Source organism: Myotis myotis, unplaced genomic scaffold (assembly GCF_014108235.1).
Source record: "Myotis myotis isolate mMyoMyo1 unplaced genomic scaffold, mMyoMyo1.p scaffold_m19_p_1, whole genome shotgun sequence".
Classification (NCBI taxonomy): Eukaryota; Metazoa; Chordata; class Mammalia; order Chiroptera; family Vespertilionidae; genus Myotis; species Myotis myotis.
In genome coordinates this window covers 59,686,720-59,710,763 of record NW_023416313.1, presented here as the reverse complement: position 1 = coordinate 59,710,763, position 24,044 = coordinate 59,686,720, and the positions used below count along the sequence as shown (strand labels likewise).

Genomic DNA, 24,044 nt, shown 5'->3' with positions numbered 1-24,044 from the left:
AAACCCCTCAATCTGAGACAAGTGGTGCATGGCCATTGTCTAATCTGTAGTTTTGCTTCCACGGAGTCGGAAGGTAATTTTGGTTTTGCTTCCATAGAGTTGGAAGACTGTATTTGTCTGGGTTTATGTTTTTTTTTCTGTTTTCTGTGGACTTACTGGACGGACATTATGGGACAGACTCAAACTACTCCTTTAAGCATTATGGTAGTTTTAAAGTCAAGGGCTGGGTCAAACCTGCTTGCCAGCCTCAGGTGTGGTTTTCCAGAACTGCTGGGAACTTGGGACCTTGAAGCTTACTGAATTCAAATGATAAAAAACTTATGTTGAAGTTTATTCTTAAAAATGTTGCCGAAACCGGTTTGGCTCAGTGGATAGAGTGTCAGCCTGCGGACAGAAAGGTCCCAGGTTCGATTCCGGTCAAGGGCATGTACCTGGGTTGCGGGCACATCCCCAGTAGGAGATGTGCAGGAGGCAGCTGATCGATGTTTCTCTTTCATCGATGTTTCTAACTCTCTATCTCTCTCCCTTCCTCTCTGTAAAAAATCAATAAAATATATTTTAAAAAAAAGTTACTGATTGAGAAATGCTGAATATTTGACTTGCCAGCTAAAAGTTTAAAATTCGGATTGAATTGGGAAAAATTGTGTGTTGTGGTAGCTAAATGCCTTTGCTGAATGAATGTCTGGTGAAAGTGTGCGAGTGTGGAGGGAGGGGGAATGCCCTCTCCTCTCCTTTGTGTGTCTCCACAACTTCGGTCAGGCGGGCAACCGAGTGAGGATCTGTGAAAACAGGTCACCCCCTCCCTTGTCTGTCTCTCATCACCGATCATCATGAGGTCGGGACAAAGTAAACCTGTTAAAAAAAACTTTTAAAGGGGTACAATAGAGATTGTGGAATTGGAATGAATGCCAAAACATTGAGAAAGCATGAGTGAACAGCTGTTTGTTTGTGTGGGACTAGCCAATTTGCTACGCAGTCTTAACTCCTCCAGTAGGTTCTCACCAAAACGTTGGTCGAGAATTCTGTTCTGGGACATGGGTGCCAGGAGTGCCCCCACGCTCGTCTGGGGAGTTGGGCATTGTTTTGTTTATCTGCTCAGCTCCAGTCTGGGCTAGTCTACTGAGAGAATGTGAATACGAGCATTTGTCTATTTTGGCTGCTCATTACTAGTCTGTGTGAAGTGAAAGTTACTTTGATTTATTTTGCATTTCTGTTAATTCATCTGGCTGAACGTTTGGACTGGACCCACGATGGGCTGAAAGAATCTCTAGCAGTTCTCAGAGTCTTTTGCTCGCCATTACAGAAGGAATCAGCCCACTTAGTTAATATAAATTTCTGTCTATAAGTTGCTCTTACCTGGGTTGTAAATCGCTGTAATTCCAAGATTGCTTGTAAAAAGCAAGAGAGAAGTCTTTTCAAGTTAACTGTTTGCTTATCAAATTAACAAAGTAGCAAATTTCAAAGAACTTGTTATTCATGGTTTTCTTATCTCTTTGGTGGACAGCTCCACAGGATGCAGAAATTTACTGCTTGTGACTGTATTTTGTTTAACTTGCTGTTTTCAATTGTTTATTAGAATCCTCATAGTGGATATAACCTGGTCTTTCCCTCCCTCCCTCATCCCGATTCTGAAAGCATCTGTAACTGGATTTCAGATGGTCTCCAGGTTTTCTGTCTGCAAGAAACCTCCCTATGCACCCGTTATATTTCCAGGCCGACTCTGTGAGGAAAAGCAATGGGCCTGGGCTGAGATAAGGGCGGCGGGGGTTTTTGTAGTTATGCTGCTGGCTGCAAACCTAACAGGTCTTATCAATGAACTTCAAGGTCACAAAAAGTAACTGTAAGCACAGACTTTCTCTGCCCTGGTTTATTCTTTTAACCCCTCCAATGCTGAATCAGACCGATACCTGTTCTTAGTTTTATCACAAAAGGTCTAGATATATCTTAAGAGTAAAAGTACATTTAAAATATGTTCATAAATATTAATCTAAAACTGCTGAATGTTCAGTTTTGGTAATCATTAAAGGATTAAGGTTTCTAAGAATAAAATTAAAAAAAACAACTAAACTCCTGCTAGAAAAGCAGAGGAGGAACAAGCTAGAGTCCGCAGCTGCCCTGGTGATTTAGAACTGTTTTGTTAGACAGACTCAGCCTGAGAGCCAGGTCAAAGAAGGGGGGCTGAATGCCTGAGCTGCCCACAAGGCCCGGAAGCCCCTGGTGGAGAAGAAGAGGCGCACGGATCAACAAGAGCCTACAGGAGCTGCGGCAGCTGCTGGCAGGCACTGAGGTGAGGCTGGCGGGCCGGTGCCCAGGGGATGCTGAGCGAGCGGACGGGGGTCAGGGCATAGCCTGGCCTCACCTCCCTCTCCCACCTGGCGCCCCCGCCAGTGCAGGTGCAGGCTAAGCTGGAGAACGCCGAGGTGCTGGAGCTGACGGTGCAGCGCGTGCTGCAGGAGTGCTGCGGGGCAGGGCTTGTGGGCGCGAACAGCTGCAGGCAGAAGCCAGCGAGCGCTTCACTGCCGGCTACATCCAGTGAACCCCCTGCTTGAGTCCATACCACTGCAAAAGGACAGCGGCTTCCGGGATTTGCTGGGGGACGCTCTGGCCGAGCCCCTGGGAGACCCTAGGCGGAGCAGCTGGCTCACAGGAGGGGCTGATATCCCCTTCTAGTGCACTCCCTTGAAAGAGGCCTGGTTGCTGCTCTGCCACGAAGGAAACTGGTAGAAAGACAAGAAAGCAGGGCCCTAAGGGTTAACAAAAAGGCACTCTCCCTGGACCTGGAAGCCATCAGGACTTTGAAATTCTCCAAGAGAGGAGGAGTCTGACTCAGAGACTGGCTGAAACCTCGTTGGGTTAGAAAAACCGGAGGCTGCATATTGAACTTATAGACTGCAGTTTGCTGGGCAGAGGTCCAAGCCCAGTTATATAGGGGTTAAACTACCTGTGTACAGCAAAACAACTTTCTCCTGTGCCAGAATACATTTAAATAAAATTGAATGCATGATAGACCAGTAAGCTGGGACAAGTAAAATAGGGAAACTGAGCAGAAATCCTATCTTCCCTAAACCAATGACACTTGGGAGTAAATGCTTTGCATTTGCCTCCCTAAACAAAGGTTAAATCCTTTATGTCAATCTGATTAGTTTCATTTGTTGTCCACACCCAGGGAAAAATGAAGTTAGAAAATAAGCCTTATTTTGATTAGTTCTTTTATTCAGGAGGAGCCAACCCGGTCCCTCCCTGCAACATGAATGATAAAATATATGTTAAGGAATTTTAAAATTGCTCAAACCTCGCTGCCTTGGGTCCAGTTCTGCGTGTGTAAGAAGGGACAGAGTAAAGTTTAGTAGCAGGCCAGAAGAAGCTGGCAAGGCCATCCAAACCACCCAGCCGCTATTGGCCAGAGCCGCCTGAGGCAGACCTCCTCGGACTGGCAACAGCTGACTCTGACTAGGACAGACTGGGCTTTTTCCAACTGGGCCCCCATGAGCCGATGGTCAAAATGAAGATCGGGGGCCAGACTGTGAACTTTATGATTGATACAGTGGCAGAGCACTCGGTAGTTACTCAGAAGGTAGCTCCCCTCTCAGGACAGAAAGTCACCATTATTGGAGCTACTGGTACGGTACCACAGCTACAGACTGTTCTGCCGCCCCCGCTGATGTCAGTTAGGCAGCCATCAGGTGGTTCATGAATTCCTATATTTACCAGTTGACCTGGTCCCTCTAATGGAAGCAGAAACCACTTTTGCCCCAGATGGCTCAGCACAGCCTTGCCTAGGTGAAGAGACCTCTCCAATGATCCTGTCCTTAGCAGTGCCGAGAGAGAAAGAATGGAGACTTTATACCCCCCAGCCAAAGGCCCCCACATCTGTTCTTGTCAGGCCCCCATCAGGGGACTTGGGCAGTGTTCCTGTTATCTGCCAAAATTCCCAAGACTGTAAAAGTACTTGTTCACTGAAAAGATGTAAATATGGATGTTTATTTGATGTTTATATGTCTACTTAGGTATAAATATTTGTAGATAAATAGAACCCCCAGTTAATTTTCTGGTGTATTCTGGAGCAGCCTATTCAGTCTTGACAGAGCCAATGGGACCAGTAACATCTAAGACACCAGTTCTAAGAGCCACCGGACAAACTGCCTTTTTCCTTGGACATCAAAGAGGACTGTGGACCTCAGAAAGAACACGGTAACTCATTCGTTTCTAGTCATGCCAGAATGCCTGTACCCCTTACTTGGACGTGATCTCTTACAGAAATTACGAGCCATCCATAAGCTTGTTCAAGATGCCCTGCCAGTGCCACCTCAGACTCTGTACATCCTTTCCAGCCTGGGGACTCGGTGTGGGTAAAGAAGTTCACGACCCCAGGACTCACCCCAACTTGAAAAGGACTATACCTGCAGAAAATTGTATAATAGACTCAGATGATCCCTGCATCTTTATAGACATGGCTTCAGAAAAACAAGGACAATTTTACCTTATATAGAAAGGTCAAAGAGTGGACTTTAGTCACCTCCCTAAAATGTTTGTATAGCCCTACCATGTGTCATGTTTGATAGCATGAGATTTAGCTGCCTGAAGCGGCCATGGTGCCAATATTATGTTTCATTTTATTAATATGTTGTATTAACCTTTGATTCTCTTGCAGGTTTGAATGTAGCTGTAGCTGTGGACCGGTGATGGTCTACAGTCCTTGGTAGTTTTTGGGAATAACTGGCAAGTGTCCAGTCTTCCACACTGAGGGACATTGTTATAGTTATGTGTTAGCTGTCCTGGAAGGGGACTATATGGAATGAACCCCAAAAGTAAAGCGTGTCTGGCTGCCAAGAGGGCAGATGCCCAACTGGACAAAGAAAAATACCCATCAGGTTTTGGTCTCTATTGAGAAACAGCTGACACTTGGCAGCCTGTGTACTGTCTTGCAGGCCTGCATGACCATGACCATGTCAGGGGTGGTACAAACCTCAGCTATAGAGAGCTGGGAAAGGCCTATTTAGAATGGAAGGTCTGAGGCATAGTTATGCATTTTTAAAGGACTGACAAGAAAAATCAGAAGATCTTAGAGCAGATCAGTATGTTTTTCTCCTTATATAATTCCTCTGAAATCTGGCAATGCTTAATAAGTCATGGCAATACATTTCTTTGCATGAAATCAATAAGACCAGTTTTCAGTAGTGATTTTATTAACTGGAAACTTTGACTGGAGTATCATGTTTTAAAGAAACCTGTCTGAGCTCTGAAGACTTGAAGCCAATAAGAGTGCCACAGAGAAAGCCTGGTATCCTGCTTGGGAGCCCTGAAGATGGCTGGCGCTGGAGCGTCAGGCCCATGCCCTACCATCACTGGCGGTTCGTAAGAGTAGAAGGGGAGCAATAAGGACACCTCTGCGTCCCTGCGGAACCCCCACACACTCTGGGCCGCAACGAGTAGGAGGGCTACTGAAATGGGCCTTAAAGCATAGAGCATGGGCTCAGGTGGAGTTGCTACAGGTGAGGGATTCATCTAACGCAGCAGATACTGCAGGCAGGCCTGATGGCAGCTGGAAAGCTTGGCTTCCTGGCCCTACGGGGCACATTAAGAATCAATCATGAAATTCCAGCAAAGGTAGTCAGTTACCATTCTTGTTGTGTTTATGCAAACATCAGGCCAAATTGAATACAGTAGATAAATTAGTCTTGATTTGGCTTTTTGATAACCATAGAGGAATTTTAAGGAGAAAAATCCTATTTTAATAGAGGTTGTTAAAACTGAAATGTTTTCTTTCCCTTCCACCGGACCATTTGTTATAGTTTGTCTCTGCCAGATCACAAGCCCAGTTCCTTCTGTGCCCAGGACAGCAAGGAGCCTGATTGGAAGGTGACCTCTGACCAGACACACCCGCTGCAGATCACCCTCAAGAAGACAGCGGACCTCGGCGGACCCCTTCTAGTCCTCCTGATGCTGTTGACTTTCGGCCCTTGCATTATTAACAGACTAGTCCAATTTGTCAAGAAGTGTATAAAAATAATTCAGTTGATAGTTCAGTCCATCTCATGATTGAGCCAGAAGTTCCAAGACAAGGGGGGAATGAAAGGACAGAACAGGACTGTTAGCTGTGTCCTTAACCCCTCTTCCAAGAAAAAGCCGCAGAATGTATCAGTTACTCAGCTTACCCTTATCTCGGCCAATGGGAAAGCGGGGGAAACTAGCCCAAGGCCAAGAGTATGCTAACCACCCCCCTGTCTTTGTGTAATCAGACCCTAGCTGCACCCTGCCTTGCATCACTAGTCCCCGGCCCTCACTCAACCAACCGGAATTGGCCAAATCAGTGGTCAGAGTGTGCCCCCACCCCCTGACCCCAAGCCCTATAAATTCTTTGTTCCCTTGGGATTCGGGGCTCTCTCTTGCACCCAGTAATGGAGGCAGGGGCAGGACCAAGTCCCGGGCTTGAATAAACGACTCTATGCTTTTGCATCAAACTCAGCTCCCTAGTGGTCTGTCTTGGGGATCTTGCAATCTGGGCATAACAATGGCAAAGTAACAAAATAATAAAACCCGTGAGACATTTTACTTATTTAACACTTTTGTACACTATGTGCCTACCACGTTGTACTTAATACTAAGATACAAACATGAATAATATACTAACTCTTAGGAAATACACAATTTGACATCACATATCATATAATAAACACTAGAGAAAGTCATTGCCTCATGGTAACAGCCATTAGTTTTGTTTTAAAAGCAGATGTGAAGATTTGAATTCATAAATTATAGATCATAATATGGAACAAAAGTAAGACTCATGATTCCAATTTAAGGTGTCAAAGACCCAAATTTGCACACAATTATGAAATCGGTCTTGTGGAAGACACTATGCATTGCTTACCCATCAGCTATCGCCCACTTCTTTCTTGCACCAGTACCGTCAGGGATGCTGGGCCCCTCCCCAAACCTAGCAGACAAGCTTTGACTGTGCCAATCAGATAATTCTTATTTCACTTATGCATGAAAATGATTGCTCTCAGTTGGCCTGTAACCCAGACCTGGCCAATGAGACAAAAGAGGATGTATGTTGGGGGTTCCTGGGAAAAACTTTCCCCATTTGGAAACTCCCCTTTCTGTCTGCCTTTGAATACAGTTGTGTGAGGATACAATGACTGGAGCTGTGACAATTACCTGGTGTCCTTGAGGGGACAAACCCAAGGAAATGAAGATGGCAGAACAGAAAAATAGGAAGCACCTGGGTGCTTGATGTGCCCCTGATTTAACCAATCCTAGAAATCTCTCTCTCTAGACCTCTTATATAAGATCCTAAGTTTTACTCATTACTTATTCCATATTTACCTTAGTACTATATTCTGTTACTTGCTGCTGAAAGCATCCTGACTGATACAGGCCCATTTGAAAACAAAAAAGCAGGTATCAGATAGGTTCAGACTTCAGAGTGATCTCTTCTTAAGCAACTGCAGAATGCAAAAAGGAAAACCTTTCAGGTTATTTACATCTCTGTCCAAAGATTCACCCATCAAAGCTAACTGGAAGCCTACAATAAATGTTCACAGAATTCAGCTGGGATCAGATTGCACTCTATGTTCTGAACTATGGCAATATCAAATCACCTAATGGTTGCTGAACCACTTCAGGTCCACCAGGAGCATCACAAAGCAGCCTTTAGTGTACATACTATGGTATTTGCTTCTCCTATCTTTGTAATTTGGGTCCAGAATCAATGTTAACTATGGTGTAGAGATAAGATATATGTATGCATGTCTTACAGGGATAATCAGTTTTTCCAAAATGCCCACTATATACAAGTTACTTTTCTTGGTACCAGTAAGGAAAAGAACAAAATAATTCTATTCTGCCAATCAACCTGAGGTTAAAAACATGTCTGTGGACATAATTCTAGAATTTTAAAACCAAACTGTCAGTACCTAAGCAAGACTCAAACTCAACTCCTTTTCCTTTTCTCATTACATATACCGAGGATAATAATACTGGCCTACTTTACAGGGCTATCATAAGGATTAATCAGCTTAAAAATGCTAAGCACATTTGTAACAGTGTCAACAATTAAGAAAAAGCTAAGCACATCAAGATAGCTTATAATATGCATATGCAGTTAACCACATTTACAATTAACAAATGTATCACAACACAAACCACTGTGTTAATTACTTAAAAATACTGCAAAAATTTTTAAATAATACACAAATAATACCTCACATTAGAGTTGTTCATTAATAAGTATTTATTTTCTAACATCTTTAGAGAAATAGGCTGAATACCATATAAAGAATTCCTTATAACTCTTGATTAAGCACACCAGAAAATAAAACTATTAAATGACATTTGCTTCTGATCACTAGGCCGGTGGTCGGCAAACTGCAGCCCCGTGAGTGTGGCTCTTCCACAAAATACCACGTGCGGGAGCACACGTACAGTGCGACTGAAACTTCATGGCCCATGCGCAGAAGTTGGTATTTTGTGGAAGAGCCACACTTGAGGGGCCAAAGAGCTGCATGTGACTCGCGAGCCAGTTTGCCGAGCTGCAGTTTGCCGACCACTGCCCTAGGCCTCTGGACCAGAAAGCTGTTCACTCAGCTATCAAAAAAGTCAACCAGTTTGATTACCACCATTATTATCATCATCAGAAAGGGTATACACTCTCCCAGACCACCTGCCACTCCTAATGAGGAAGGGACAGCGCCCCTAACAAGTGTAGTGTTGAGATCCGAACACTTCCTATGGCACCTTCTGCCTTTGATATCAGAGTTATGGAAACAAACACTTCAATAACAGGAAGTCATAAAATTTCTTCTATTTCCTTTCAGCTCAGCTAGTTTGCTTTTTGGCAGAAAGCTGATTAACAACAAAGTTATTGAGTCGTTCAGTGACAGGAAAGCAAGCTGATAAGCTACTAGTTCAAAGTGTTATTTCTACCAGGGTTAGCAGCAAACACAGCTCTGGGAATTAAGGCTTTTGAGATGTTCTGCTTTATAAACCTCATTTATCAAAACAGCGGGAGAGCCCTAACCGGTTTGGCTCAGTGGATAGAGTGTCGGCCTGCAGACTGAAGGGTCCCAGGTTCAATTCGGGTCAAGGGCATGTACCTTGGTTGCAGGCACATTCCCAGTAGGGGGTGTGCAGGAGGCAGCTGATCGATGTTTCTCTCTCATTGATGTTTCTAACTCTCTATCTCTCTCCCTTCCTCTCTGTAAAAAATTAATAAAATATATATTTTTTTAAAAACAGCAGAAGAGCTGTTACATATGGTGATGGGCATTATGGAAATGATTAGACTGATTACAAAATGTGAATGTGAATGTGAACTGGATTAAATTACCTGCAAGAGAGAAACTAACTCAGGAGAAAGTAAAAGAAACCAATCATAGATATGAATCCAAAAGGGTTGACACAAAAATGTTAGTCTACTCATAAATTGGGGTTTGCTAGGAAAAGGCTTTCTGAGATGTCTATGCAGAATTTTTAAAAATTTAACAAATTATGTTAAACTAAATAATTGCAGCTAATACAGTTCTTGTCTACTCAAGATAGGAAAAAAGGTTAGGAGGTTTACAATAATTCAGAGGATTAGTTTATGCTAATCCCAATATGGGAAATCAAGTAAATATTGGGAAAGGAAAACTGTCCATTTAGCTGAAGACTAGTGCTGACAATGTGGCTGGGTGGGAATAAGAGAAGCACAGTAAACTGAGGTAAAATTTTTCAATTTTCTCTATAGGCAACCAGTTCCTATTTTAGTTTCATAAAATATTCCAAGGTAGATTAATCACTTATAAAATGTCATCATTTAGAAAATAGTCATGTTTTTGTTTGCATGCTTTATTTAAAAAGGAAGGGACATAATTCTTCCTATAATGCAACTCTGTAAGTGTATGTCTTACAAAGTTATCAGATGAATTCATTAGCAAAAACATAAAGAAATTAGAAATAATTATACAATGTCCTGATCAATGAAACCATCCCTGATTTTGGAAGGGAGAGTTAAGAATGTATCATACAAAGGAGAGCATAAAGAGAGAAAAGTCATGTTAGAGAAGAATATTCAAAACAATTATAATCCAACACTTTTTTTTTTAAGTTGGACATTGAGTTTAGACGGGGTTTGGCATTCTGCCCACGAAAAATGTTTCTGGGAATCACAGGCGTCTTTGCCCTTGGCCAAAGCACAAATGAATGAGTCATGGAGACACCTAAGCTAGAACCCTAAGTTGCCTGACACAATGGAAAAATATATGTGCCTGCATAATCAGGAGTTTTAGTATTGGACGTGCCCTTAAAATGCCTTCTCTCCTCCACACAGGGAAGTTGGTCACATAGGGGCAGTACTGAGGAGAGAAATGAGAGTACAAGGAAAGCACAGTAGCCTTAGGAGCAATAAAAGCAATTGGAAACTATTACATGTTTTCAAGGAGAGAGAAAAAAAAGACAACCATACAAGCACTGTGAGTGCTTTGTACCACTGCTCTGTCACAGGTATAGGATGCTTCCAAAAAATGAATTTGTGTACCTTGCAACTGTGCCAGTTGGACACAACGTATAAAATATCAGTATAGCCCTAGCTGGTTTTGCTCAGATATGAATCCAAAAGGGTTGACACAAAAATGTTAGTCTACTGGCCTGCAGACTGAAAGGTCCACGTTCAATTCCGGTCAAGGGCACAAGCCCAGGTTACAGGCTCAATCCCCAGGAGGGGGCATACAGGAGGCAGCTGATCAATGTTTCTCTCTCCCTCTCCCTTCCTCTCTGAAATCAATAAAAATATATTAAAAAAATAAAAATATCAGTATAAACTCATATGTGACAGTTGGCAGGACTGACTCAAGACACATGTTCAAACAGAAGAATTTCGTCCTGGTACATTGCCTATACCATCACCTTCCACCTTTCCTTCCCCTCACTCTTTTTAATCCTTCATGCTGCAGAGTCCTTTGGTCTGGGCAATGTCGTCAATTTGAAATCTCAGACTTGCCCACTATCCCCAGAAACATGTCCTCTGGGGAGGTGGCCTTCTACCAAGATCCCTCCCCAAATACCACAGTGGTTACCTGGGGCCAGCATTTCTGTGGGCCAGGGCCAGCACGGGCTACCTGAAACAGAGTCTGTCTGTCACCACCTCCACGCCTAGCAGCTCTCCAGGTCACAGTTCTCAATAAGCACATATAGAAAACAAGCTTGTTCTCTTTTCCCACTCATTAAAAATAAACCCAAATGGTACCCAGATTTAGAACATACCTACCAATGAAAAAGTCAGAAGAGAGGGCCCTAACCAGTTTAGCTCAGTGGATAGAGCGTCGGTCTGTGGACTGAAGGGTCCTGGGTTCAATTCCGGTCAAGGGCACATGGCCGGGTTGTGGGCTCGATCCCCAGTGGGGGACGTGCAGGAGGCAGCCAATCAATGTTTCTCTCTCATCATTGATGTTTCTATCTCTCTCCCTCTCCCTTTCCCTCTGAAATCAGTAAAAATATATTTTAAAAGAGAGAGAGAGGGAAGTGCTCACCCACATAATCTTTCCATTCAAAGAGGAACTATTCCAAAGCTGCTATGGAGTTTATAATTAACAGGCAAGTTTCGCCAACGACAGAAATTTCTGGAATCTATTGTAATTTACACTAGAACCTTGTTTATTTGAAATTTTTATTATAAACATCGGCTGGATTCTGTGGTTGAATCCAAAGGCCTTCTTGACATACCTCTAGCTCAAGTCTATTGCAATCACTCAGCCTTTACTACAGAGAGAACTGGCCTGACCCAACGTACAGGCAGAAGCATTGTAGCTGCTCCTCACTCCCAGAGGCCCACAAACCACCCACCACTAGCTCCATAAAGCTGGTGGCAGGAGGCTCCACTGGTAGAATGTCACATTGCACTCAAATGTATTCACCACAGTGCCTTCCACAGATCTTTGCCATTGTGGGATTACAGGATTTTGTTTCCTTTCTCACCTGCCACCCCAAGTTCAATCTTCTCACCCCAGGTTCTAAGGCAAAGGTGTGCCCTGAGTCACCCTGAGCGATCAGCTCTGCTGGGACGCTGCCTGACAGAAGGCAGTCACAGAGAAAACAGACAGGAGGGCAGACTTCACAGGCTACAGTTAGCTTTGTGGAGTCTTCTTTATCATTTGAAACTACTTTAAGAGCTACACTAGAACCGAAGTCTCCTCTTTTTATAGGAAAGGGAATTGAGGCTCTAAAATACAGAATCAGAGCACGGTAATGCCTCCACTAGGTTTGTCTGATTCCAGAATTCACCCTAACCATGTTGTCTCTATAGGAGTAATGGAAAGATCTCCTCCTGGTCCCCAAAATACTCCCTTCAAAGGCTGGTCAGGGTGAATACAAGTCCTTCAGGGGTCACTGGTGTGAAATGGGCCTAAAGGATCTCTAAGCCCTGATGGAATGTAGATATTCCCAAGAGGAGGAGCATGATGTTGGGCTGTGACCTGCCACTGACCCCTCTGTAAGCATGAGTAGTTAGACACTGACTCTCACCTGGGGAAACAGCAAGAACAGATTAATGTAAGACACGAGTGAGTTTTAACAGGAGGAGAGAAAAGATGACCGTGGCTTTTACTCTCTTCTAATATGAAAAACATTTTTAAAAGTAAAAAACCTTCCTGCCGCCTCCATAATAATTCTATATTACACTTCTGCATTATATTAATTGGTAAAACATAATGAATAGGAATTACTAACTCAATTTATGAAATGGTGACACTGTTAACTGAATTTTTATTTTAATTAAAAACATGATCTACTCACATTTGAAAAACTGTAGTACCAGGTGCATTGTATATATAAAGGTGCATATATGAACCATGCTACAAACCACTTCCTTGAAATCCCAAGAGTCCAAGGGCCACAAGTCCAGAAACAACTGTTTAGGACATTGGGTGAGCAGGCCTGGTAGGATATGGCAGGGAGGGTTCCCAAGAGGGAACCTCGAGGCAAAGAATGGGGAAAAAGCCCATAAATCACAGTTCACATACTTAATAATTCTACATAAGAGCAGCCCTGCAGCCCTTTATCCAGTGGGTAACATAAAATTGATGAAATGTTAACACTGATATTTGGGCAGGGCAACTACAGAATGTAGCCACTTGTTATGGGAGGAAATAAATATGAGAAAAGAGGGAGCCAGTGTCACAGAAAAAATTAGCTCATCCTGACACCAAAATGATTTGCCTAAATAAACACAAAAAAGTAAAATCACCTAGAAAAAAAACACAAGACTGTCCTTTAATGAAGCTTCAGTATCTTCATTTGATTTGGATTAAATAAAAAAGTCAGCAAATAACAAAGAAAATGACACATGCCATGCTAATATGAAAAATACAGCATGGTCATAATTTAAGACCCTATCTTATCATTTCTCACCAAAAGGAGACTCATTCAAGTATCACCACTCCTCTAAATGTAGCTGAAATCCAAGACTAAGAAAGTACCTTATAGATAGATCTATGCTATATAAACGCATACTGAAGGTCAAACTTAGACCCTTTAGACAAAAAAAAAAATGGAAGGAAAAAGAACTTAAACCAATGGACTTTAAATACACACAGCACCTGTTATCAATAAATGAAAGACCCTAAAACTTAAGGAATCTAATCAGCCCTCTACCTTTCCAACTTCTCCTCTCTCACCCTCTATCAACAGTCTCACCAAACTATTCAACATTCCCTGAACAAGACTGCACCATCATACCCATGCCTTTAATCACTGGGTACACCCAGGTGTGTGTAATAAACATACACACACTTGCTGAAGTCCTACTCCTGCTTCCTACTTGACTGACCTCCAAAGGAGAAATGAATCCCTCTCCTTCAATCCCCCAGCATGTTTTCCAACTTACCTCACACATTCCTGCACACGGGTTCCCTGGAACCAAATCATTACTAACTCATTCACTTTCTACTCACAACACCAAGCATAGTACTTAGCCTAAATTGCTTAACAAAAGCATGTTGCAGAAATAAATGAATGAATAGGCACTTTGGAGGAAAAATTAGAGGGAAATGCTTCTGATATAGATTGTATGAGGATTACCTATTCACAAAATAATCACAATGTGTTAGCATTCAATTATGGGAGAAAAATCTATTTCTCTAACTCTAAACCAACTAGTCAACTTCCCTCCCCCGGTAACTGATACAACATATGTTGTCTCATAAGATGAAAAGGAGCCCTAGCTGGTTTGGCTCAGTGGATAGAGTGTCAGCCTACGGACTGAAGGGTCCTGGGTTTGATTCCAGTCAAGGGCACATACCAGTTGCAACTTGATGCCCGGCCCTGGTCAGGGCACATGTGGGAGGCAACCAATCCACTGATGTGTCTCTCTCACATTGATGTTTGTTTCTCTCTCTGTCTTTCCCCCTCCCTTCCACTCTCTATAAAAATCAATGGAAAAATATCCTCAGGTGAGGATTAACATCAACAACAAAAAAAGACAGAAAGGAAATGTCTGGTTTTCCATCAAAAGGCTTGAATTAGACACAAAAGTTCCACACAGCCCTAACTGGTTTGGCTCAGTGGATAGAGCGTCGGCCTGCGGACTAAAGGGTCCCAGGTTCGATTCCGGTCAAGGGCATGTACCTTGGTTGCGGGCACATCCCCAGTGGGGAGTGTGCAGGAGGCAGCTGATCGATGTTTCTCTCTCATCGATGTTTCTAACTCTCTATCCCTCTCCCCTCCTCTCTGTAAAAAATCAATAAAATATATTTTAAAAAATTTAAAAAAAAAAGTTCCACACAGAAGGGGATCCTACACCATTCAAAGAGCCTCCCTGAAAGATAAACACTTGCTGAGAAGATCTTCCACCAGCACTCTCCCATTCCCCAGCCTTTCTCGCCCGTCATCAAGGGAGACAAGGTGCACTCACCTGGCTTGTTTCCTTCCCTCTCATGGCCCAGCTGCCCCTTGGTGTTCAAGCCGCAGGTGTAAACCTCTCCATCCTCCAGCAGGAACACGGAGTGGTTTCCTCCACAGGCTACTTCCTTGACACTTCTGTCTGATATAAATCCACACACTTGTGGCTCGGCCACAATTCCTTGTAGGTTAGTGCTGATACCAGGTTGGCCCAGAGACCAATATCCCCAACATAACATTGTTCTTATCCTTCAGGGGATCATGTAGCCTAGAAAAACATTTTGTAAAAAAAGATTTTAAAAAATAGGTCAGAGGAAATCACATTGAGTAATAATAAATGTAATCAATTTTTAAAAATAACCTCTAATATTCTTCAGATACTTTGCATGTCAGAAGAATACTTACTAATAGTGTTGAAAGTAGTCATGTTATAATAATAATAATAATGCCACTTTTGTGTTTTAAAGTAAGATTTTAAAGAACATTTCTAAACAAATTTTATTTGTGTAAATGAACTGTGAATACAGAATAGAGTTTTCAGATCACTGATGAGGAACACTTGAGTACAGGAGCATTGCTAAAACAATCTCTGCAAATCATATGGTACAACAGCTTTGAAATTACCCTCATGACTTCACCTTGTTCTTTCTCACTGCACTTTTCCTTTGAATTTTCTACTCATTTAAATTTTAAAAATTTGTGAGCTCCTTTAAATAGCCTATTGTTAGCTTGGACAATAATTCACCACTTGCAACAAAAATGAGAAATGGGTAAAAAATGTTACTTCTCTTTCCTCTTACACATCCTTCTGGATATGAGTCAAGCTTCATATCCTACTCAAGGGCCTCTGGAGACCATTCCAGCCACCATCAATCTGCATCCCTCCGACCCTGATTAAAAACTTTCTCTGGCCTGTCGTGTGGCTCAGTGTTTGAGCCTCAACCTATGAACCAGGAGGTCACGGTTCGATTCCCAGTCAGGGCACATGCCTGGGTTGCAGATTCGAACCCGTGCAGGAGGCAGGTAATCAATGATTTGCGCTCATCATTGATGTTTCTCTCGCTCTTTCCCTTCCTCTCTGAAATCAATAAAATATATTTTTTACAAAAAAAAAAAAAACAGGAAAAACTTTCTCTGTATCATAACTTAACTCCTCAGCCAGATTTTAATTGCCTTAATCAGAGACCACAGTATAACACAGCTGTGGGCAAACTACGGCCCGCGGGCCGGATTTGGCCCGTTTGAAATGAATAAAACTAAAAAAAAAAGACCGTACCCTTTTATGTAATGATGTTTACTTTGAATTTATATTAGTTCACACAAACACTCCATCCATGCTTTTGTTCCAGCCCTCCGGTCCAGTTTAAGAACCCATTGTGGCCCTCGAGTCAAAAAGTTTGCCCACCCCTGCTCTAGCCCAAAGTCTCACTACTTTTAAAAATTTATGCTCCTCCCCCCCAAAAAATAATTATTAAAAATTCATGCTTTCCTTTCATACAAACAAAAACAAATTTCATCTCTATCAGTTCACACCCTCTAGGAGGGTTATAATAAAAAAGGACAGATAATAACAAGTGTGAGTGAGGATGTGGAGTAAGTGGAGCTCTCTTACATTGCTGATGGGAAACAGACTGGCAGTTCCTAAAAAGGCTAAACATAGAGTTACCATATTATCCAGCAATTTTACTGCTAGCTATATATCCAAGAGAACTGCAAATTGACAAAGACAAATACCATATGATTTCATTTATATGTGGAATCTAAAATAAAAAATGAACAAACAAAACAGAAACAAACTCATAGATACAGAGAATAAATTGACGGTCTCCAGATGGGAGGGTTGTTGGGGGGGATGGGCAAAAAAGGTGAAAGGGATTAAAATATACAAATTTCAAGATCCAAAAATAGTCACAGAGATGTAAAGTACAGCATAGGGAATGTAGTCAATAATATTTTAATAACTATGTATGATACTAGGTAGATACTAGACTTAATGAGGTGATCACTTCGTAAGCTATATAAATGTCTAATCACTATGCTGTATCCCTGAAACTAATATAATATTGTATGTCAACTGTAATCAAAAAATAAATTTTTAAAATTTAAATAGGAAAAAAAGAACTAAAAGCATAAATACATCCACACAAAAACATGTACACAAATGTTCATAACAGCATTATTCACTCATGTTATGAAAAGGTAGAAATAACTCAGACAACCATCAACTGAAAAATGAATAAGCAAAATGTAGCTTTTCTATACAGTGGAACACTTATTTAGTGACCTATGGCAATGCTATCTGATTTACTCTTTGAACTCTTTCAAAAAAGTCATGGGAAAAATATAAAATTGAATCTCAATTTGCTGTCTTAACCAGAAAGTTCTGCTTCTTCTTAAGATTTTTTGTCTACAAACTAGAACTAAAAAAAAAAAAATTAAGCTTCAATGTTATTCTTTGAGTTAACTACAAAGGGAGACAAGATAAAATGATAAAATGAGGCAGCGGAGGATTGAGGGGGAAGATACATGCATTTTAAAAGGCCAGCAAGATCACATAATCTTTTCATAATTTTATTTTCCCAATTTGCTAAATTGCTGTATACATACTAATGTCTTCCTTAATTTTCAATGTTTCATGAGCATGTCTTCTCTTACTAATAGTTACATAAGAAACTCATAGTACTTACTATACATCATTCACTGTGCTAATAAGCATTTTATTTCATTATCTAATTTCATCTTCACACCAACCCTGTGCCATAAGTACTATTTTTAGCCTCATTTTAGAGAAAGCAAGGCTCAGAGAGATTAACAAGCATGCCTAAGGTCACACAGCCGAAAAGAGCCAGAACCAGGCTATGAATCTTAAGCCAATGTGAAGTATGGTACCTATTTGCTTTGTTTAACAATGGACAGGTTACTTTGATTTTCTATATTGTATAAGTCATCCCATTCGACTGAATGCCTTATCGATTGAATGACTATTCCATTGATTGTTATCATACTGGTCTTAGAGGACACATTCTACTGTACCTGGAAACAGGACAGCACAATTACCCTAAATTGTTTTAGTGGCCACAGGTGATGCGTTCCAGCTGACTCAGTGGTACTGAGGACAGCACAATTACTCTAAATTATCCTGACAACTCAGTGGTTGGGAGACCCAAGGGCTCTAGATAATGTGTTTCTATCAACTCAGTGATCCGGAGACCCAAAACTGTAATTTAGATAACATGCCTTAGTTTAACCCAGGTTACCCAAGGACTCTAGATAATGTATTTCTGTCAATTCAGTGACCCCGAGACCTGAAACTGTAATTAACATGCTTAATTCTGCTTCTGTAATCTGCTTTTTTGGGAGCCAGGTGCCACATTCCAAACCCTGGGATGTAATCAATACCTTTGTGATTTTTGCCTATATAAGTCTGGTTTTGCCACCATCTTATGGCTATGAGATTTGGGAATGGCCCCTCATAGTCCCGGATTGCAATAAATGTGACTCTTTAATTCGACTTCTTGAGGCGTCCTTCTGTGATTCGTGGGGTACATTACAACAAATGTCCACAGTCTTACCCAGTGGACTACAATGCCACCCAAGTAGATTTATATGTCACCTACAGGAGCAAAAACCACAAAAATACTTGCAGAATGACTAAATTATAGTCAGTATACAATACAGGATGTCCTGGAAACCTGAAAATAAAGTTGCCCTCTAGAGGGAAAGTAGCCAGAATTAGGAGATAATGAATAAGATTAGGCAGCTGTACCATAACCAGCCAAGTACAATGTGTCTAAAAATATGGTATTAAGAAGCTATGATTGTTTGTCAACACAAAAATCTATAAACAGCCCTGGCCAGGAGTCACTCAGTTGATTGAAGTGTTGTCCCATACACCAAAAGGTCTCGGGTTCGATTCCCAGGTTTTGGTCAATCATTAGTTGGGAAACATGCAGGAGGCAACCAATCATGTTTCTCTCTCATATCAATGTCTGACTACCTCTCTCCCTCCCTCTCTAAAAATCAATAATCTAAAAATCTATAAACAATGCTCACAGCAGCTTTATTCATACAAAACAAAAATGTCCAGCACCACCACCTTCACTATCCCTAAGTACAGTTGTTCTTCATTATTTGCAATTCTATGCTTGTGAATTTGCCTACTCACTAAAATTTGTTTGTAACCCCAAAATCAGTGCTCAGAACATTTTAGCAATCATTCCCAGACATGTGTAAAGAGATGAAAAATTTGAATCATCCTATGCACATGTTCCCAGGTGAAGTCAAAGAAGATGATGCTCTGCCTTCTTGTTTTGACTCTCAAAAGTGGTCTTTTTGCAGTGTATTTAGTGCCACATTTTTCACATTTTTATATTTTTTGCTGGTAACTTTGCTGTTTAAAATGTCCCCCAAGCAGAGAACTGACGTACTATAATTAGTCTTTAAATTCACCTAGCCACTTGCCTTGCTTAGATTCCATGAGTAATTAAGCAACCTTAAGTAACTTGTTTTCCAAGGCAGATCCTACTATGTAGAAAGAACACCATGACCAGCTGACCAAAGCATCTCAGGCTTCTTAGCATTTCTACTTATTATTATTAATTCAACATCCTGGATCTATCAGCTTCTTATAAATTTGTTTAGCATGAATCAGTCCTTGAGGATCAGCTACACTCTGAGAGCTTGGGACAACTGCAAGCCTGAAGTATGACCTCATCTTTAACTGACTAATAGAAACCATTTATGAAAAACGACAAATAGGACTATTATTCAAAATCCTTCCCACCTGAGTTACAGTAATGGAATCTTCAGGCAGTCAAATAAAAATTACTAGAGAAGTAGCTAAGTGACAACCACAAATAAGCTGTATTCCTATGTATGAATTATTAACCCTAACAGAAAATGTGGTCTAGGTCATCAAGACACTTTGCCAAAACTGTAGCAGGAGGCAAGAAAATCATCTTTCAGGAGAAAAGTTCAGTGCACTGAAGAGAAACCAGCCAATAATGCAGCTTTCACCTAAAAGTACACTCTGGTAGAACCCCCATATCTAGTAGCTAATGGTGTCCATGAATTTAAAGATCCAGTGTTAGCACTGTTCATCACCTGGCATTTGCTATCCTGGGTACTCCCACCCATTTTTTTCTCACTCACTTTTGTGCATTTCTCTATCCCTAAAGACTAGAATAGTGCCTGGCACATAGTAAGAGCTCAATAAATAGTTGCTGAATAAAGAAAAAGTAATATCTACTATTACTGCAAGCCTACTGTGCATCTGAGTCTGTGCTAAAAACTTTACACAGATTATTTAATTTGCCCTGTACAATAACCTAAACGCTTAGCAAGGTTAGGTCACTTGCCCAAGAACATGTAAAGAAGCAGTTAAGTGACAACAGTAGGATTCCAACTTATCGGTAACCAGACCTAAACTAGCCAGAGATGGGAAGGGTAAATGAAGCAATCTCAACAGAGTTAGCCACTTTTTTCTATGTCTACCCTGACTTATAATAAAACTAGTTCATGCCCGGCCAGTGTGGCTCAGTGATTGAGCATTGACCTATGAACCAGGAGGTCACAGTTCAATTCCCAGTTAGGGCTCATGCCCGGGTTGTGGGCTCGATCCCCAGTGTGGGGCATGCAGGAGGCAGCCGATCAATGATTCTCTCTCATCGTTGATTCTCTCTCCCTCTCCCTTACTCTCTGAAATCAATAAAAATATATTTTAAACAAAAAACTAGTTCACTTACTGGTTCACACACAAAAATACATGTCGCTGACATCAGCAAGTTCTATTTCTAAATGTAGAACATGTCTAAAAGGTGCAGAGGTATAGCATAAAAGAGATCACCTTATTAAGGATACCTTAAATGTCCACTTAATCTAACCTTTAGGCAAGAGACTTACCTTCCTAACTTCTTTTTAATGGCAGCTGAGGCCTTCCATGGCCAAGTAACCTTGGTCCTCTGAGAAATAAGTGGATGAAGAAGAGACTGGAAACTAGGTCTCCTACCTCCTGGGCTCACCCAGTTCCCTTCACTACATCACAGCAAAGGAAAGTCATTAAGGATTTGTTAAGGTCCCTCTCTAGGCAACTGTAGTAACTTGAGTTCTTTATATAGATTATCTTGTTGAATCCTCTTATTAATTCTGTAAAGTAGATATTATCTCAATGTACAAGATGAGGAAACTGAGAGACAGAGAAATCAAGTAACTCACCACAGGTCACACACTTGGCATTTGGACAAGGAGCCAGAAAGGTTACCCCTCACCCTGCAGATCTACAAGTTAAAGAAATAAAAAGCATTAGTATGGAACTCTACAAAATACCTTCATGTTATTGAAAACAAATATTCCCCCAACACGGCATCTCAAGACTGTTAAATATGAACAAGAACCTCTAACCAACTTATGAAGCTATCATCTCTAAAAGTGAACTAGAGACATAGGTAGCACCTTTAAAAATTCCTAACATTTATAGCAGATACTAAAATAAAAATGAAATTATCTTTAAATCTCCCATTTAGGTTAAAAAGAGAAATTTTGAAACTATAATTCAATTTTGTCTATTTTCTTCCATGTTTTCCATGCATCACACACATTACAGCTTATTTTGCCACAACTGGTTTTGAAGACTTTCTGGTATCTTCCTTCCTTCCAACATCATATCCTCTATCATAGAAAACAAGGTAAGGCTGAGAGGTACCTTTAGTCTCTCAAAAGAAAAAGTCCCTCATGATTTTAAGATATCATCAAAACTTCATTTCTATCTTATGTAGAAAATCCCATTCACTTTGGAGAATATTACTTTTATTTCTTAAACTGATGCAAAACTATCCTGTATCTCAAGTAGGGGTGCAACTCTGTCTTACATTTTTTTAATTATTATGCAAATCTTAAGAAGTCTGTTACTCAGAATGAAATGCCATAACCAGTGGTTCCAACCACACCATTTGGAACATTTTAGATTGTGTTTAAAAAAAAAAAAAAATACAAACCCAACTGCATACTTTTCGAACAAGCAAAAACTGGATGTTAATCAATCGTTTTTTTTTCCAAGCCAAAAGAGGTATTTTTCCAAAGAGGTTTCAAACCTTCCTCCCTGATTTCTGAACACTTTCTCCAGAAGGTTCCTAGCTCACTGTGGTCAAACAATGATGTGTAATTAATCTATTTTGCTTTAAGGGGTGGGGGGTACCTATATTACTCCCCTTTTCTTATTTATAATGCCATTCCCCTTCCCCCAGGGTAAAGTACAAAAAGAGAGCGACACAGTAATCTGCCTACTAAAACAAGGTCCCTCTCCATCTAGTCACTTCATTTAAAAAGGCTGTTAAATCCTCATTTTATTTCATTTTTCTTCCTCCTCAGCCTGGAGTTAAAAATCAGCTCACTTGATGTTACCAAATCACCCAATGCAAGGCTCTAGAAATAGCCTCCTATTTGTGGAAAGAGCCAGAAGACACACACACACACACACACACACACAAAAATGGAAGAGCTCTTGAATTGTCCTTCCTAAAGCGTTTCGTGTGTGACGATTGCAAGCAGAAATCCTGCCAGGCTTCGCTCCGAATTTAAAGGTACTTCCTACTGGGGCTGATTTAAAAGCTAAAGAAGCAGGTCATCAGAAAACAGCCAGAGACCGCGAGCTGATGGCGAACCTTTTGAGCGCGGCGTGTCAGCATTTTGAAAAACCCTAACTTAACTCTGGTGCCCTGTCACATATAGAAATGTTTTGATATTTGCAACCATAGTAAAACAAAGACTTATATTTTTGATATTTATTTTATATATGTAAATGCCATTTAACAAAGAAAAATCAACCCAAAAAAATGAGTTTGCGTGTCACCTCTGACACGCGTGTCATAGGTTCGCCATCCTAGTAACTAGGAGCCAAGTGCAAACGCACACTCCGCAGGGCCCCCTGTGCACCCACCCCAACCCAGGCACAGTAGCTCTAGGTGTCCCCACCGCACTCCTGGCCCCTCTGGCTCAGGGCTACACACGCTCCACCTCCTGGTTTGCGCACGCCACGCCTTTACAAATAAGAGCGCCACCTGCCCCCAAAGCTCCCGGCTCCTGGCACCCCGCACACGTACGTGTCCACACACACACTCCCGCGCGCACGTGTCCGCACACACACCCTCGCCCCAACTCCGCCCAGGAGGCGGACTCGGGCAGACGGGCGGGCGCGGCCTCCACGAGGCGGGTGGTGCCGGGCGCCGCGGCCCCGCGGGCGCTGTCACCGCGGACGCCGAGCCCTGCGTCCCCGGCGCAAACTCCTCGCCTCCGCGGGGGTTCCCTCTAACGCGGAGGCCTCACCCGCCCCCCACGGGGCCGGGAAGCGTCGGCGCCCGCACCGCCGGGGTGTCTCCCGAGCCCCGGGATTTAAATGGGGCCGGGCGAGGAGGAAGGGGAGGGTCCTCCTTGTGACTTTCCGCGTCGCAATTCCTCCCGGACCACGAACAGTCGAGTCCGGGTTGGGGGCGCTCCCAGTGTTCACGCAGCTTCCGGCCTTCCCGGGCGCGGGGGCTCTTTGGATCGGAGGGCGAACCCCCCAGAACGCCAGGGTGGCGCGTGCAAATGCGGCCGAGGGTGCCCCGCAGGCACTGCAGGCGCCCGGCCCCAGGTCGTTGAGGAAGCGCCGCCGCCGCAGCAGCCCCTCCGGGCGCCGCGCGCTGACAGACGCGCCCCGTGGAACGCGGCGGCCGCGCGGGGGACGCTGCGCGGGGCCCTCCTCCCAGGCACCCCGGCCCCCGCCCCGCGCACCTTGGCGGGCGCTGAACTGCCGCTCGGGATTCCGACGGTGACAGTCCCTCGGGCCGGACTCCGGGTGTCTCCGCTTTCGGCGTCACAATAATAAGGAAGTTTCCCCGCAAGCCTGCGGGTGGCGGAATGCGCCGGGTGAGTGACTTCCCGCCTGACCAATGGGCGCCCTCTGGGGCGGACCGCCACCAATGGCGGCCGCGGAGGAGCCGAGGACGGGGCGGGGAGTTCCGAGGGCGGGACGGGGAGGTCCGCGGGCGGGAGGCGGGGAAGGGGCCCAGGCCCTGGTGGGAGGCGGGGCGGCCTGGGGAACGCGGCTCCGGCGGGTGTCGGCCCAGAAGCGATTGCAGGACGCGCAGCGTTGGCGCGGGAATAGGCTTGCATTTCAATGGAGGGAACGAGCGAGC

At 42.8% G+C, this 24,044-nt stretch overlaps 1 protein-coding gene across 9 annotated transcripts in view; it reads right to left on the bottom strand.

Annotated features, from left to right (window-relative positions):
• The window catches only part of HERC3 (HECT and RLD domain containing E3 ubiquitin protein ligase 3), a 97,046-nt gene extending 73,263 nt beyond the window's left edge, over window positions 1-23,783 (bottom strand). For 6 of the 9 annotated variants that reach the window (XR_004972751.1, XR_004972752.1, XM_036339497.1 and 3 more), the window contains exons 1-3: window positions 23,641-23,769; window positions 21,088-21,149; window positions 14,888-15,142 (exon numbers count right to left, since the gene is read on the bottom strand). Coding sequence is in view for 5 of the 9 variants with exons in the window: in XM_036339497.1 (XP_036195390.1) it covers window positions 14,888-15,113 (226 nt within the window). In the remaining 4 variants the exon portion in view is untranslated. Of the gene's footprint in view, window positions 1-7,329; window positions 7,449-14,887; window positions 15,143-21,087; window positions 21,150-23,640 lie in introns of those variants that run through there. The other 3 variants (XR_004972754.1, XM_036339531.1, XM_036339514.1) reach the window with 3 other exon arrangements.
• Between the last annotated feature and the right edge of the window lie 261 nt (window positions 23,784-24,044).